Source organism: Ipomoea triloba, chromosome 9 (genome assembly GCF_003576645.1).
Source record: "Ipomoea triloba cultivar NCNSP0323 chromosome 9, ASM357664v1".
NCBI lineage: Eukaryota > Viridiplantae > Streptophyta > Magnoliopsida > Solanales > Convolvulaceae > Ipomoea > Ipomoea triloba.
In genome coordinates, this window is record NC_044924.1 from 8,531,225 (window position 1) to 8,549,287 (window position 18,063).

Sequence of the window (18,063 nt, forward strand, 5' to 3'; positions counted from 1 at the left end):
CTTTTTTTTTTTTTTTTTTTTTTTTTTGAGAAAAAAAAAAAAAAAGTGTCGGACACTTATGTCTACGCATGTGTCAAACATGTCCTAATCCCTGTCCAGCTCTAATCAAAATTAAGGGCATTATTATTATTATTATTTATTAATATTGAAAATGTTCGGACAATTATATTTAAAATTTAAAACTTTAATAATATAATATTGAATATTTCTAGCACGTGAAAATTATATTTATTTATAGTATAAAACTTTATCCGTTTCATATCATTTTATATAAGATACAAAAAGTTCACAAGTGAGTTCTCCTTTCTCCGTTTCCATTTCCACCCGTATAAATTAAAGTGGAAAATTAGGTTTATAGATGGGTATGGGACAAGTGTTTTATATTTTTCAAATTTGGAAATGAGGGATTCACACACCTTTTGGAGAGGAGAATCACACCAAGGTTGAAAAAGAGAGATTTGGAAGCTTTAAGTCACACAGAGAGATCAAGAAAACGTTTGGGAAAACATCATTTCTGTAGAATCTCTTCCATTTTTCTTTACTTTCTTTGTTTCTTGTATTTTTATTGACACTTGTATAATGGAGACAATGTTAGACATGATTGGCTAAGGTTACTTTAGAATTTTTGAGTAATAAGTGTTTATGAGTGCTTAGTTCTTCACTTCCTTAATAATATATATATATATATATATATATATATATATATATATATATATATACACACACACACACCTTGCATTGCAATTATATTGTGGTTTATATTAATTATGCTTGTAATTAAATGCCTAAATTGCATGTTTTCTTGCTATAATTATGTATTGATAGCAGTTAGGACATAAGTTAGAATTGTGTACTTAACTATTGCACATTGAGAGATCACATATTGGTTAAAAGATTTTATCTTGATTGTTTGTTCTTATATCATGAATATGACTATATCATGGGAATGAGTGTATTTCACTTACCAGCTTATTTTGGTTGGAATTGTAGGAATAATTCCTCTCCTTTGTATAAAATCTTTCACACTTGTTTAAAACACACTAAATATTTCGTGTTAGGTTGACACTAGGTGATTAAATACTTGACCCAAAAAAATTCACTCTTCGCATTTCACAGTTTGTTTGTCTTGCTTTTATTAATTGTTTATATGATCATAGTTAACTATCCTTATTTCCGTTAGGATTAGCTTCTCATAATAAATCAATAACAAGTGATTAATACGTCTCACTTCCATGTTGATTGATACCTCGAGAAACTCAGGATATTTGTTTGTCGTTTTGTCCTGCAACCACATATAACTACATTGTTTCCAATATCATAAAAGATCATTACAAAGATAAATATTAATAACTTATTTGTAAATTTTTTTTATAAAAAAAATCTTGTAAGAGTTTGCCTCACGTGAGAATGTGAAATAGTCCGACTCACTCTCACACAAAGTTTACTATTTTTATTTTTATTTTATTTGTATCCATATAAATTAGATGACTTGTTAAATTGTATTAGAAGAATGGAAACATTTGCAGTAACTTATCTATTTCGGTGAGCAAATATGAATATGAGTCTCTCCCACTTTGGTAAAAAGAAAGGTACACCACTAAATACAGGTAGTGAAAATATATTTGTCAATATGTAATGCAGAATATCCACGAATAAACACTATATTTAACTAGGGAAATAGGCAAGAGACAATTACTCCTGATAATACTCCTAATAGATATAATGTAAAAAAAATGAACGCACCAATTTAATAACGCAGTTCGGAGAACACTCCTAATCTGCGGGGCCACGCCCAAAATTTTCCACTAGATCAACCCGCTGGTTTTTACAAGTACAAGGTTCAACCGATTTACAAAACTAGGCCTACCACCTATTTTAACGCCAACCTTATACAATAACTCAGTAAGAAAATTTTAAATACAATTTGAGTTAATCTACCAATTACACAAATTGTATGCCAACCTGGATTTCGACTCAAGGTGTACTAGTACTGCGCGGAGCTGCTTCTCCAAATTTAGTACTCGTTTCTAGACCCGAACATTTGAAGTTTCTTTTGTGTAGTCACTGACTCTTGAATTGTTACTCCCTGAAACTTCACTTTGATCTCATTACAAGGCTCCCCTTTTATAGTGTTTGTAGAGCCTTGTTTTTAGGAAGTCCATCCCATGTTCAGACACTTTGCATGAATATGGGAGAGAGAAAAAATCTGGTTCACACAAAGTTTTTTAGGAATAAATCTTTGATTGCCACTTGCCAGACTCATCAACCACTCTTCATATGCTCCACACATTTTCTTACGCATGCATTACATTTTCCCATTTCATTTCTTTTTGTGCCACATATTCATCCTTGCATGTGTATTTCTTCTTCTTTTCTTTTGTGCCACACATGTATGCATGCATGTTAATTACATCAAAACTTATTTCTTCCTTTCATGGATCAATATATGCCAATTTACATAAACACAATACTTTTTGTACCAACAATCTCCCCCTTTGGCATATGTTGATCAAACAAACATGACTCCCCCTTACTTTGTACTCCCCCTTTGTATACTCCCCCTGACTTGCTTGCTTTGCACTACCCTTTCGTATACTCCCCCTTTTGATAAACAAGTGCCAAAGTCAGCGTAAGCACAACATTAGTGAAATAATAAAGTCGGAATTCAATCACGAGCAATACATAAGTAATAAGTAGATAGAATTGATCTCAAGGGCTAGTAGTAATGGATCACGTTTAGGATAGATGGTCTAGGAGGCATAAGTGGAGATATGGAGTACAGAAAAGAGGCCGCGAAAAGGATATCACATTAGACAGCTTTCACACCGGACTCTTCTCAGGCTCTTTTTGAACCATAGTAAGTACGGGTAGCCCTCTTCTAAGTGAAACGTACACTAGATAGCTTTCACACCGAACTCTTCTCAGGTTCATTTGGAACCATATTAAGTGCGGGTAGCCCTCTTCTAGGTACAGCCCAAACAAAACATGATACATCGGTAAGACAATGCGAGCAATAATATGGAAAAATGTTTGCGCATATAGTAAGAAAGCAATTTCAACCACAAACAAAAGGTGTAAGTATTGCTGTTTCGGAGCACGTAGACCAATGTACGATTGTAAGGCTCGAATTGTGTGATGGATAAATCAAGTTATGCGAAAGGGAAAGAGTGTCGGACACATGTTCTATCCACCAACTACAGATATACTACTGCATGAAAAAATAACAACATTATTAAATCCACTAAGACCAAAACCGAGAGAATTTACCCATGGACTAGCCATCAACTAGAAGGGGAAGCCGGTGATTCTTCATTAGAGGATGAAGCCGAAGAGGACGCAACCTCAGAAGGAATATCGACATTCACCGCGTCGTCACGACGAAGCCTTTTTAGAATATTGTCAATCTTTACACGACGGCAGGCCAGTCTCTTTTGCTCGTCATGGATGGCAACCAACTCTTCTTCAAGAAAGTGGATAGTCTCGACTATGGCACCATCAGATGAGGACCGAGTCTGGTGGTGGGAATCGTCAGGAGCACCAAGATCATCAACATGAGTCCCATGTAACAGGCGAGGATCTACTTTAATAGGTAAAGATTGAGCCTCATAGTCCTCGGTATCATGCTTCTGAAATCCCTGTGAAACAAGAATACCATAAATAAGGTTAGGTAAAATCAGCTCCTTCCTGTTGTTTGCACCATTCCGAGCGGCTAGTATCTGCTGAAAGAGCAATTTACCGAGATTAAACTTGACACCCTGGTCAATTTTGTAGAGAAGCACAGCCATGGACCTCTTGACATAGGAATGATGTTTGGTCGGCATCCAATTCGTACAAGTAATCTTGTGCAGCAGTGCGAAGGATGTAGTGAGGTCGACAGCCTTAATAGTATCCTTTGCAACCCACCGAGTTTTAGCCCCACCTGTCAACTTGGCAGTAATCCGGTCCATATCCTCAACAAAGTCATCATCAGAATCAGCAGACCAAAAGTAATGATTTATACTAGCTGGACCAAACTCAAACATTCGACCCCGAATATAAACTCGGTTGTGACAGACCAATTCCGGAGCCAGATTAGCATAAAACTCATACACAACGGGTCTAACAAACTGGTCAATTGTAACCACAGAAGTAAACAATTGGCAAGATTTTAATTTACCAATAAGACCCGTTTTTGCAGTAAAATCACTAATCACAATCCTCTTCTGGCATATAAAACTTTTGACAGACAACGAACGATGGAAGGATGATAATGCAGCACAGTAAAATAAATTAGAGAAGGCATTATCTGAGAGAGGTTGTAAAGGCTGGAGGGGAGAGTACTCTGATGATTCACTCGTTGATATTTGAGGAGGAGAAGGAGGACGTAACGGGCCTTTGCCTGCAGACTGCGGTAACCGAATGGTTAGTTTCGGTTTCGGTTGACGTTGGCCGTCGTTATTTTCGGCCGAAGAATTCGCCACAGAACCGCGGCAAACAGGTGTAGTTGAACGTAGGGCGGACGGTTGCATCTGCGGTTGGCCGACAACGGAGGACGAGAATGGGGGCTGATCGCCGGCGGACGAGGGGTGCGGCGACGATGATCGGTCATCGGCGGCGACAGGGCAGTGCGGCGACATGGCGTCGAACTCCAGGCGCCGAGCAACACTGGCCGACGGCGAAGCTGGCCGAGCGGCAGCGAGTTTGGACCGCGTCCGGTGAGCGACGGCGGCGGTCGACTGCGAGCGCTTCGGCGGCATGGCGCGGGTGCGATGCGGAGAAGAAGAGAGAAAAATAACGGTGAATCTGGCGTAATACGTATAGGTCTGAGACGGAAATAAAACAGAACAATAAAGAAAATAAAGGAAGAAAAAGAAAATAATAAGGAAATTGAATTCAAATAGGAAACTAGTTAGAGATTTATGTAAACACCAACTAAAAAAAAAAAAAATTCCAAAAAAATAAAAAAATATATACACATATGTTATATTATAAAGAAAGTATGAACTGAAAATAATTATAAAACATGTAAAAAGTAGAACAAAAATAAATAATGAAAAGAAGTAACAAAAAATATAAAAACGAATAAAAAAAAAATACTAACGCATATAGATACATTAAAAGTACGAATTATCGCAACGCACTCAACCCAAGTTTGTGCCGTAATTCCTCAAATTTATTTCCGTCCAACGCTTTAGTAAAAATGTCTGCAATTTGATCCCCTGTTGGCACAAAGTCTAAACAAACAATATTATCTTCCACAAGGGCACGAATGAAATGATAACGAATATCTATGTGTTTCGTTCTGGAATGAAGAACTGGATTTTTTGTTATGCTTATTGCACTAGAATTATCACAGTATAGAGTGATTACCTGTTGTGTAATTCCATAATCAGTAAGCATTTGTTTCATCCATATTAATTGAGCACAACTGCTACCTGCAGCGATGTATTCAGCCTCGGCAGTAGACAGCGAGATAGAATTCTGTTTCTTGCTTAGCCAAGATATAAGATTTGATCCTAGAAAGAAACAGCCGCCAGACGTGCTCTTCCTGTCATCGATGTTACCTGCCCAGTCAGCATCAGTAAAACCAACTAGTTGGGTGCTGGATTCGCTTGAGTACCAAATCCCCAGCTCCAAGGTACCTTTAACATACTTTATGATTCTTTTGACTGCGATTAGATGGGATTCCTTCGGACTCGCTTGATATCTTGCACATGCACCAACGCTAAAACTTATGTCAGGTCTACTAGCTGTCAAATACAGTAAACTGCCAATCATGCTTCTATATGCACTTGGATCAACAGACTTCCCATCGTAATCTCGATGAAGTTTTATATGAGTAGGAAAAGGAGTGCGAACACTTTTGCTGGTGTCTAGTCCGAATCTCTTTACAAGATTTTGAGCATATTTAGTTTGAGAAACAAACATACCACTATCTGTTTGTCTAATTTGGAGGCCTAGAAAGTAAGATAAATCACCCACCATGCTCATCTCAAATTCTCCTTTCATCATATCGACAAAATTGTCAGTATATTTATATGACGTGGAACCAAACACAATGTCATCTACATAGATTTGAGCAATAATTAAATCGGAACCGTACCTTTTGATGAACAGTGTTTTGTCTACACTGCCTCTGGAGTAGCCCTTGTGGACTAGGTATTCCGTTAACCTTTCATACCAGGCTCTTGGAGCTTGCTTTAGCCCATAGAGAGCTTTCTTCAGTTTATAGACATGATCTGGGTGTTTTGGATCCTCAAATCCCTTTGGTTGAGCGACATATACATCTTCTTTTAGGTATCCATTCAAAAATGCTGTCTTGACATCCATCTGTTTCAGTTTGATTCGCATTGAGCAAGCAATTGAGATTAGAAGTCTAATTGACTCCAACCTTGCTACAGGGGCAAAAGTTTCCCCGAAGTCAATTCCTTCCATTTGACTGTAACCTTGAGCAACTAATCTTGCTTTGTTCCTTATCACAACCCCGTTTTCATCCGACTTATTCCGGAAAATCCATTTTGTACCAATGACATTTACATTCTCAGGTTTGGGCACTAGATCCCATACTTGATTTCTTTCGAATTGCATTAGCTCGTCCTGCATAGCATTGATCCAGAATTCATCTTTTAGTGCCTCATTGACATTCTTTGGTTCAATCATAGATATGTAGCAGGAACATCCTAGCATCTCACGATAACTTTTCTTTTCTTTGTCTCTGGTCTTGATTCCAGCGCTCATATCTCCGATGATATTTTCAGTAGGATGATTTTTCTGAGTTCTAGTTGAGGAAGCTTTGGTAACTTCGACCGGAGGTGGACAGTTCTTTTCTTGTTCGAGTGGGCTTGATGTATGCACAGGCTCATCATCGTCTGTCTGCTGTTGTTTCAGTAGTGCGTCTTCAACTGTGACATTTGCTGATTCCATCATGGCATTTGTTCTTTTGTTGAATACCTGATATGCTTTGCTGTTCAATGAGTATCCAAGAAATATTCCTACATCACTCTTAGCTTCAAATTTTCCTCTCGGTTCCCTATCATTCAAGATGTAACAGATACTTCCAAATATATGAAGATATTTTAAGTTCGGAGTTCTACCTTTCCAGATCTCATACGACGTTTTCTTGGTACCTGTTCTAATAAAAATTCTGTTAGTAATATGGCATGCTGTATTCATGGCTTCTGCCCAAAATCGTTGTGATAGGTTTTTCGCAACTAGCATAACTCTGGTCATTTCTTGTAGAGTCCTATTTTTCCTTTCTACAACTCCATTTTGTTGTGGAGTTTTAGGAGCCGAGAACTCATGCAAAATGCCTGTTGTATCACAAAAGTTACTGAAAGCAGAGTTTTCAAATTCACGACCATGATCACTTTTTATCCGGACAATTTTATGTATGGAACTATTTTTTTCATTTTGTAAACGCAAGCACAGTTTTGTGAAAGCTCCAAAAGTATCTGATTTTTCTCTTAGAAAGTCAATCCATGTGAACCTAGAAAAATCATCTACACAAACAAATACGTACCTCTTTCCTCCGAGACTTTCTACCTGAGTTGGTCCAATCAAATCCATATGAAGGAGTTCAAGAGCATGAGTTGTAGGAATGTCTGCTAATCTTTTATGAGACACCCTTGTTTGCTTGCCGCGTTGACATGGTGCACAAACATTCGTCGTTCCCTTGATATTCAGGTGTGGTATTCCTGTCACAGCTTCATAATGCATCAATTTGTGCATGTCTTGATAGTTTAAATGCCCAAGCTTGTAGTGCCAAATTTCAGTTTCATCTGTTAAAGAGCTATTGCACACAAGTACAGATTTTATCATATAACAGTTGTTTGTGGTTCTGACCCCTTTCATGACACAGGTAGTAGAATTATAAACTTTGCAATTTTCTTTAGTAAATCTAACTAGCATATTCTGATCACACAGTTGACTAATACTAATCAGATTTGCTTTTAGCCCTTCTACTAGGTAAACATCATTGAGTTTCGGCATACCTTCTGCATTTAGGGTTCCTCGGCCGATGATTTTACCTCGTTCACCATCTCCAAATGTGACATGCCCAGCACAATCCTCAACTATATTGCTCAAAAATTCTTCATTACCTGTCATATGTCGGGAGCAACCGCTATCAAAGTACCATGACGTGGACATACTTGCAGTCATTGCGATCTTTGTTGTCATGCAGATTTGTTTTGGTCTCCACACCTGTCGTGATTTGATTTGTCCGCAGCTTCTCCAACCATGGCCTTTCATGGTGCATCTGAAACATCTTTTGTAAAGAAATCTGTTTATGTACCTCATGCCTTCTATGTTCCTCTTGGACTTCATTTCGGGCACCCATGCGGTTTTATGATTTCCCTGCCTGCTTGTGAATCCTAGACCTGCTTTGTTATGGTTGTTCCCTTGGGACTGAAGAATTTCATTTAGACTATTGGTCCCTGTGTTCAACATTCTAACACGTTTTTTGAAACTTTCCAATTCCTTGTGCATATATAGTTCATTTGAAACTTTTGCATCTAAATCAGTCTTAAGTTTTTCTACTGATGATTTTAGTGTTGAGTTTTCTTTTTGCAGGTGTTGTTCATTTGAAACCTTTGTATCTAAATCAATCTTAAGTTCTTCTACAGAGGTCTTTAGGGCTGAATTTTCCAATTCTAGAGACTCAACATTCTTAATTAACTTAAGATTCAGCTTACTTACCTTGTACCAGTTTTTGTATAGCTCTTCATAAGCTTCTGCAAGGTCAACATCCTCATCGTCGGTCTGTATCTCCTCAGCTACCTCTTGTGTGATAGGCTGCACCTGATTTGAGTCTCTTGTTACTTCACTGTAGTCTACAAAATCTGGGATTTTGAAGAACTTCTCGTAGTTTGTACGCTCTTCAACGTCATCAGGGTGGTACATATTTCCATGGAATGCAACAAAGTTTCCTGTCTGCGGTTCTACTGGTTCACCATTGTCAGAATCGTCAGAATCACTCCAGGTAACTGGTTCACCATTGTCAGAATCGTCAGAATCACTCCAGGTAAGTGTGTACGATTTCTTACCTTTGTTGTTTCCACAATCTGCAGCAATATGGCCATAACCACCACATTCATAACACTGAACGGCAGCAATATGGCCATAACCACCACATTCATAACACTGAACGCCCTTGGACTTGAAATCTTGATTTTGACCTCTTGGTCTTTGAGTATTTCCAGTTCTAGGTCCTTTGTTATTTGGTTTCAGCTTCCCTTGTCCTTTAGCTTTTCTGAGCATTTTTCCAAACTTCTTAGACAACATGACCATGACATCATTCATTTCTGTATCGGAGTCAGCTCTTGCAGGTACCATAGCGTCAAATGCAACCCCTTTGTTGTCCTTGTTCAGGTACCTATCTTCCTCCTCCATTTCCAATTCAAAAGTCTGCAAATTTCCCATTAAAGCATCTAACGTTAGAGTTTTTAGATCTGTTGATTGCTTTATAGCAACAGCTTGCATTTTGAACCTCGGGGGTAAGGATCTCAAAACTTTAGCTTGCATTTTGAACCTCGGGGGTAAGGATCTCAAAACTTTTCGAACCACTTTTTCTTCCTCAAATGGTTCACCCAAGTTTTGTGCGTTGTTTATCAGGTTTTTTACCCTAGCACTGAACTCAGAAACTGTTTCAATTTCTTCCATCCTCAGATTTTCATACTTGGTCATGAGCAATTGTAGTTTTGAGACTTTGACAGATCCTGTACCTTCGTAATGATTCATCAGTGCATCCCAAGCAACTTTTGCAATATCTGTGGCTGAGATCAATACAAATTGATCTGGTCCAAGTGCACTATGAATAGCATTCATAGCCCTATTGTTTGCTTCAAGTGCACTATGAATAGCATTCATAGCCCTATTGTTTGCTTGTGAGCGTTTCTTTTCTTCTGATGTCCACTGACTAAGGGGTTTTTTCTTCTCTTCATTCTCGACCGTCATCATGGGCGGAGTCCATGCATTTTCAATGGCATCCCAACATTCCTCGTCCAAAGATTTTACAAAGGCTTTCATTCTAGCCTTCCAGTAGGCATAATTACTGACTCCCTTTAACAGTGGAGGTCGTGTAATGGATGCACCTTCTTCCATCCTGCAAAACAATTTCTCGAGGATCCCTAGGATCTCGCTAGCAAATTAAGCGACACACGCTCTGATACCAATTGTCAATATGTAATGCAGAATATCCACGAATAAACACTATATTTAACTAGGGAAATAGGCAAGAGACAATTACTCCTGATAATACTCCTAATAGATATAATGTAAAAAAAATGAACGCACCAATTTAATAACGCAGTTCGGAGAACACTCCTAATCTGCGGGGCCACGCCCAAAATTTTCCACTAGATCAACCCGCTGGTTTTTACAAGTACAAGGTTCAACCGATTTACAAAACTAGGCCTACCACCTATTTTAACGCCAACCTTATACAATAACTCAGTAAGAAAATTTTAAATACAATTTGAGCTAATCTACCAATTACACAAATTGTATGCCAACCTGGATTTCGACTCAAGGTGTACTAGTACTGCGCGGAGCTGCTTCTCCAAATTTAGTACTCGTTTCTAGACCCGAACATTTGAAGTTTCTTTTGTGTAGTCACTGACTCTTGAATTGTTACTCCCTGAAACTTCACTTTGATCTCATTACAAGGCTCCCCTTTTATAGTGTTTGTAGAGCCTTGTTTTTAGGAAGTCCATCCCATGTTCAGACACTTTGCATGAATATGGGAGAGAGAAAAAATCTGGTTCACACAGTTTTTTAGGAATAAATCTTTGATTGCCACTTGCCAGACTCATCAACCACTCTTCATATGCTCCACACATTTTCGTACGCATGCATTACATTTTCCCATTTCATTTCTTTTTTGCGCCACATATTCATCCTTGCATGTGTATTTCTTCTTCTTTTCTTTTGTGCCACACATGTATGCATGCATGTTAATTACATCAAAACTTATTTCTTCCTTTCATGGATCAATATATGCCAATTTACATAAACACAATACTTTTTGTACCAACAATATTTAGTATAGAAAATGTATTTATTCGAAACAAATATGTAGGATATTGGATGATGTTAACTCCAGGGATTCAATTCTCACCTAAAACCCGAAAAGAGTGGTTCATTGTTGAAACATGATTCTCGTATCAAAAAGTCGTGAGTTTGATTCTATTGTTAATAACACATTCTCGGTTGAACCCGTCATACATGATCTTGTATGATTTACATACTATTATACATGAGCATAGTTTACTCAGTGCACACCATCGAAGTAGTAATTTAAAGATTTTTTAGTAACAATGACAACCTAGCGAAATTAGTCTAACAATTAATTTTGTAGCTATAAAGTTTCAAGTTTGATTTATCGTGAGAGCTATCTATTGACTTGACCTTATTGATTTAAATCGATAAGTTAAAAGGTAGCTTAAACGATACACATTCAAATAGATATTGCAAGTTTTAATGTAAAAAGTAGATGTGGTTTTAGAAATGGGAGTACAAAAAAACATTGCACGTACGTTGTCATTACTAGGAATTATAAAATACAAAAGGTTAGGCCCATGGCGTGAATAAGGAACAGGAAGACAACTATAGTGTAGCCCAACCACCGAAAATTGTCCAACAGATTGAAGAGACCCCGGCCCTTAACAAAACGACTTAGCACAATAAAATTACTGAAACCCCTATTATAATAATAATAATAATAATAATAATAATAATAACAATAATAATGAAAATTACATATTTAGCCCTTCAGTTGTGTCATAGGTGCATATTCAATTCTTTATTATTGTGCATATTTTTTGTTACTCAAAATTTAATGTTTATTATAAACTAAAACGCTTTATATATGTTTAGAAATTTAAAACTTAATATTAAAAGATACGTTAGACATAATTTTTAAAAAATGAAACTGCACAAAAAACGAGATTGTTAATCATAACAGCTGAAACGTTGTTGCCTGGTCCACGACATAAGTATTGCTGAGTTCATACTTACAGTGACAAAAATATGTCATTTCCCGATAATTAATATCCTGGATGCACGATGTTTCTGTCGGGCTTTAAGATGGTCAAATGGGCCTAATGGGCCATAATGTCTCTGAGCTGCATTTCTTCATTTGTCGGATCTTGCAGAGTACGTTGAATTTCATTTGCAAGACAGTTGTACACATGTACCTTTGTTGTTGGCCCACAACTGTACCTGTAAGAACAGTTTTGCAGAATGGGCCCTACAGTATTACTTGTAGACATGACTTTTGATTTGTTTAGGCCTGTTTTTTTTAAGGCCCGTTACCCGTCCAATTGTTAGAAAATTAGGCTCATTAGTGGACCGATATCGGCCCCCTAACAAATCACCAGTGTTGGGCCAATAAATGTTATACTCCGTATAACAAATGACACCCGTCTAATCTCACATTGAAATGACAAATTATATCGTGTACCAGAGTTTGCTTTACATTGCGGATCTTGGTTCAAATTAACTTTCAAATTATATATTTGCAGTTGACATATTATGTACCTATAATTAACAGTTTATGTACTTGTAAATAAATTAAAAACACATAACATGTTAACTTCAAATAACAAAAATTTTCCAGTAATTGAACAAGTCCAATATCGCATGATTAGGTTGACAAAGGACAAAGTGTTAAAAGGAGAATAATAAGTAAAGATGGAGAATAAAGGATAAAAGCATCTCTTTCTTTATTTTCTTTCTTTTTTTGCAGCCATGATCTGAGCATCCCATCCATAACCTTTCTACACTCACTACTTTCCCTTTTCTCTTCTTTAATCTCAGCACCATCACTAACAATTCTTTAGCCTCTGATCATGAAATGAAACCTGCAATCAACACATCTATTTCAGTGAAATGACAAACATGACCCAAAAAATAATTCAGTGCTAATCTACCAATATATTGTATATTAGGAATGAAGAATAAAGGATATGGGAGGGACACAGCAGAATGATGCAGTTTGCCACTAAGCTAAGCCCAGAATCTTTAAAAGCTAGAAATATTCTAGTATGGAGATGATGTTAATCTACAGCCCCAAATGCCTTGGATTTCAGAAAGACCACCTTTGTCACCACAAACAAAGGCATCTCATGACTTTTGCTAACAACAATTAAAAAAAATAATAAAACTATACTAAGTTTGCAGCTAGGACTATTGCATTTTAACAAAGCAGATGCCCTCTCTAGGCTGTGGTTTCTTTTAGCATGCTTTAATGTTCTTTTGACAATCATAATCCGAATCGAGGGTGCTAAACATCTTGGCTTTATTCACTTCATGATTGTCAAATTAAGATCTCTCAAAAGGCTGCAGCATGGTGTAATGAGAGTGCACAGAAGCAGATATTGCTCACTTTGCCAAACCACAAAACTCAGAGAAGAGAGAAAGATGTTGAGAGAGGCATCTGAATTGATTCTCAAAAGCTGCAGCTTTTCTTTTGTAGGGAATATGCCACAGTTGTACTTCAATTCACAATTGAAGCTTCAACAAGTAGTGTTAATGGTGTGAAGTCTATATAACCAAATACAGTCAAAGTTATGAACATTGTACCCTCCATTTTCACTGCTCTATTGTAGTGACAAATTTGTTCAACTATGAATAAATCACCTCATCATCTCAAACATTCTAGCTTCTGTTGAACTAGCTGCCATTGAATTCCAAAAGCTCGGCTTATATATTTTCCAACAAAAACATACTACAAAGCTTGGCAAGAATGAGCAACCAAGATGACTACAAAGCTAAAGAGACGAAGCCCCAACTTGGGGAACGGTGGCCACATGGAGGGATTCGGGGCGGAGGAGGGTGGCTTACCAGTGACAGAGTGACAAGCACCTATGATCTTGTCGAGCAGATGCACTTTCTTTACGTTCGTGTGGAGAAGGCGAGAGACCTGCCTTTAAACCCCGTCACAGCAAGCTGTGATCCTTACGTGGAGGTGAAACTCGGGAACTACAAGGGCAAAACAAAGCACTTTGAGAAAAGAATAAACCCCGAGTGGAAACAAGTCTTTGCATTCTCAAAAGACAAAATTCAGTCCTCAGTACTCGAAGTCCTAGTGAGGGACAAAGAGATGGTAGCACGAGACGATTATCTAGGGAAGGTGGTGTTTGACATGAACGAAGTGCCTACGAGGGTGCCCCCCGATAGCCCCCTGGCACCTCAGTGGTACAGACTAGAAAACAGGAGAGGAGAAAGCAAGGTAAAAGGAGAAGTCATGCTAGCAGTTTGGATGGGGACACAAGCAGATGAAGCCTTTGCAGATGCTTGGCATGCAGATGCTGCTTCAGTTCATGGAGAAGGCGTTTACAGTGTCAGATCAAAGGTCTATGTTTCCCCAAAGCTATGGTATCTGAGAATCAATGTAATCGAAGCACAAGATGTAGAGCCCGAGGACAAAAGCCAACCCCCACAGGCTTTTGTCAAGGCTCAAGTTGGGAACCAGATACTAAAGACTAAGGTATCCCCAACCAAAACAACCAATCCGTTCTGGAACGAAGACCTGCTCTTCGTAGCAGCCGAGCCATTCGAAGAACAACTGGTGCTCACAATCGAGAACAAGACCTCTTCGAAAGACGAGCAAGTGGGGAGACTAACCTTGCCCCTCAACACATTCGAGAAGCGATTAGACCACAGAACAGTCCATTCTCGCTGGTTCAACTTGGAAAAGTATGGCTTTGGAGTTCTCGAGGGAGACAAGAGACACGAGCTCAAATTCTCAACACGACTACACCTCAGAGGCTGCCTTGAAGGCGGCTACCACGTCTTAGATGAATCAACAATGTACATCAGCGACGTAAGGCCTACTGCTCGACAGCTCTGGAAGCAGCCAGTTGGAATACTAGAAGTTGGAATTCTAAATGCCCAGGGGGTTCAAGGGATGAAAACTAAGGACGGGCGAAAAACCACAGACGCCTATTGTGTGGCAAAATATGGCCTGAAATGGGTAAGAACTAGAACGATACTCGACAGCCTGAGTCCAAAGTGGAACGAGCAGTACACATGGGAGGTATATGATCCTTGTACAGTGATCACATTAGGAGTTTTTGACAACTGCCATCTAGGAGGAAGTGATAAACCAGCAAAGGACTCGAGAATTGGAAAGGTAAGGATTAGACTATCAACACTAGAAATGGATAGGATTTACACCATGGCTTACCCTCTTCTAGTCCTGCAACCATCAGGGCTTAAAAAGATGGGCGAACTCCAATTGGCATTCCGGTTCACTTGTTTATCCCTCGCGCATATAATCTATCTCTACGGTCACCCCTTGCTCCCCAAAATGCATTATCTTCACCCCTTCACTGTCAACCAATTGGACAGCTTAAGGTACCAGGCAATGAACATTGTAGCTGTGAGACTTGCAAGAGCTGAGCCCCCTCTTGGGAGAGAAGTTGTGGAATACATGCTGGATGTAGATTCCCACATGTGGAGCATGAGGAGAAGCAAAGCCAATTTTTTCAGAATCGTTTCGCTCTTCTCAGGCGCGATCTCCATGAGCAAATGGCTTGAGGAAGTTTGCAAATGGAAGAATCCAGTCACCACGATACTAGTCCATGTCCTCTTTTGCATACTCATATGCTATCCAGAACTCATACTTCCCACCATTTTCCTCTACATGTTCCTAATTGGGATATGGAATTTTCGGTTTAGGCCAAGACATCCTCCACATATGGACACAAAACTATCATGGGCTGAAGCAGCTAATAACGATGAACTCGATGAAGAGTTTGACACTTTCCCCACAACCAAACAAGAGTTTACAGTGAAGATGAGATATGACAGGCTTCGAAGCGTGGCAGGAAGAGTCCAGACTGTTGTTGGGGACATTGCAACTCAAGGGGAGAGATTCCAGTCTCTGCTGAGTTGGAGAGATCCTAGAGCTTCCAGCCTCTTCATAGTTTTCTGCCTTTTTACAGCAGTAATTCTTTATGTCACACCTTTCAAAATGATAGCTCTTATTGCAGGCTTTTATTATCTAAGGCACCCCAAATTCAGGAGCAAGTTGCCTTCGGCACCCATCAATTTCTTCCGGAGACTGCCTGCTCGAGCTGATAGCATGCTGTGATACAAAAAATAAAGCAAAGTTACTAATGTTTTCTGTTCCCATTTCTACTGATGTATTTCCAATAATTCTCTGTTTCTGTTATTGAAAGAATACTAATTTTCTGCCTTCAATTTTACCACACTCAAGTTACTAATGAATTCTCCTTTATTACAAATTTTTGAATCAAGTTTATGTAACAACTGTATTTTGGGAGAGGGAAGGTGGGCTAACCTATGGAAGAAGAGAGTATGGTAACACACTTGCCTTGTTCCTTAGCAGCTTCGTTCATGTGATAACTGAAAAATTAGCAAAGAGTGTGTGGAAGCAGTTGCTGTAGTGGTCTGGTTCTCATTGCCTGTCCCTTTTACAATCTGCAGCAACTTCTCATATTATTATGAAGTCAAACCTAAATTAAGATTATCTGCAACACCAACTTGATTTACTGTCTTATCATTTGCTTCCTTGCGTAGCTCTAGGTTTATATCCCAGTCCCATAGGAAAACCATGCAATTTATAACATTTTCAAAATGTGTATGATATTCATTAACAGTGTTGGTACCTTGATTTCTTCAAGGAGACTGGAAATTTGGAAAGCATCAGCCTGAGAGAACCATAAAACACTGTTAGCAATTATAGGACTAGCAGACCTTATAATTGGGCCATGAGGTCACCATGGCATTGCATCGTTCCCACTGCGAATAGATTTCACTGTCCTTGTCTGCCATTCTCATTGCCCTAGCCACGGATGATAATTGAGTTCAGACAGAGGAGGCGAAGAAGGACTGAGCTTGAATTTCCATTGGGAGGGATGTGATATGGGTTTGGATCTTCAATCCCTACAGTTTGCAGTGGAATTGAGGAGGCAGAGGTGCTTATCGCCAAAAGGCAACTACATGCATACAAGCATTAAAGCTAAGGGAGCGTTTGACAAGCACGAAAATGGACTATCGTTTTCTTTCTAATTTCTATATTTCTCCTACGTTAACCCAGTTTTATGTTGTGATCAGTCCAGTAAAAACCATGTAGAAAAAACAATAAATGAATTATAAATATGATAATAGAGTTCAATTACAAAGTGTGAGAATATATTACATAAATAAATATATCTTTACAGGCTTTAGTAAACAGGTTTTATTTTGAAGGAATTATTAAACAGGCTTTCATTAATTGAATCAAATTAAGGATTGCCCAAACCAAAGACATATTTGCCTATTTGGGCCTACAGCTTTCACTCATGATTTAAAACTTTTCTCTAGGAAAAATACTTGATGTACCCTTAAAATCTTACTTTCAATTTTTACTCTCATTTGTGTTCAAATTTGATTAGAGGAAGAAAAAAAATAAATAGATAAAGATCATGACCCCCTACTAAATTGAGCAATCAAAGCATGCCAAATCATAGGAAGTATAAAATAGAGTACATGTAATTTCTCTAGTGACCGGCTACATTTCCCAATGAAGACGGGCAAATTATATATGCTATGGAGTACGGTCTATATTACGAATAAATATTCATTTTTAATATAGTAAATACTCATTTTTTGTGTACTGAATGTTCATTATTTGGTATACCAACATGCATATTTGACACAAAAAATGAACATTCAATGTATTAAAAAAATTAATCTTCAATATATTTAAAATGAATCTTATTTCAGGTTCACTATAGTCCGATACATGGCATAATGATTGATGAAGACTTGCACTGGTATGGTTAGTAGAAATTACAATTTTTTTTTCTCTGGACAATTTTTTGATGCAATTCTTACCATGCTTATAGCCTTATAGATTATACCATGCGGTCTATGCAACAAGATAACTCAAAGGCGTAAAATTGTTATTGAGAAACTGTTTCAAGCAAATGCACATTCCCCCCTTTTTTCTGACAGGATAAAAAAAAAAACTTTTTTCTTTTGCTATCCCCCGCCCGGTTCAACTGAACCGAATTTTTAGAAATTGGTCGGCGGGAAAAGGGTTCAGGATTTTAGAGTCTACAGACGAACAAACAA

The 18,063-nt window shown here is 38.2% G+C and overlaps 2 protein-coding genes across 2 annotated transcripts; one reads left to right on the plus strand and one right to left on the minus strand.

The window, feature by feature from the left end:
- Window positions 1-3,281: 3,281 nt before the first annotated feature.
- Window positions 3,282-4,736, minus strand: LOC116029516. Its single transcript, XM_031271568.1, has one exon. It carries the CDS (start codon window positions 4,734-4,736, stop codon window positions 3,282-3,284), a length of 1,455 nt encoding a protein of 484 aa, XP_031127428.1.
- Window positions 4,737-13,268: 8,532 nt separating this feature from the next.
- LOC116030564 (FT-interacting protein 1) lies at window positions 13,269-16,212 on the plus strand. Its single transcript, XM_031272855.1, has one exon. It carries the CDS (start codon window positions 13,724-13,726, stop codon window positions 16,073-16,075), a length of 2,352 nt encoding a protein of 783 aa, XP_031128715.1. The 5' UTR covers window positions 13,269-13,723; the 3' UTR covers window positions 16,076-16,212.
- The last annotated feature ends 1,851 nt before the right edge of the window (window positions 16,213-18,063 follow it).

Bases quoted from the DNA above. Each gene is read 5' to 3' on its own strand.
- LOC116030564 (XM_031272855.1), top strand. From the start codon at position 13,724: ATGAGCAACCAAGATGACTACAAAGCTAAAGAGACGAAGCCCCAACTT.
- LOC116029516 (XM_031271568.1), bottom strand. From the start codon at position 4,736: ATGCCGCCGAAGCGCTCGCAGTCGACCGCCGCCGTCGCTCACCGGACG.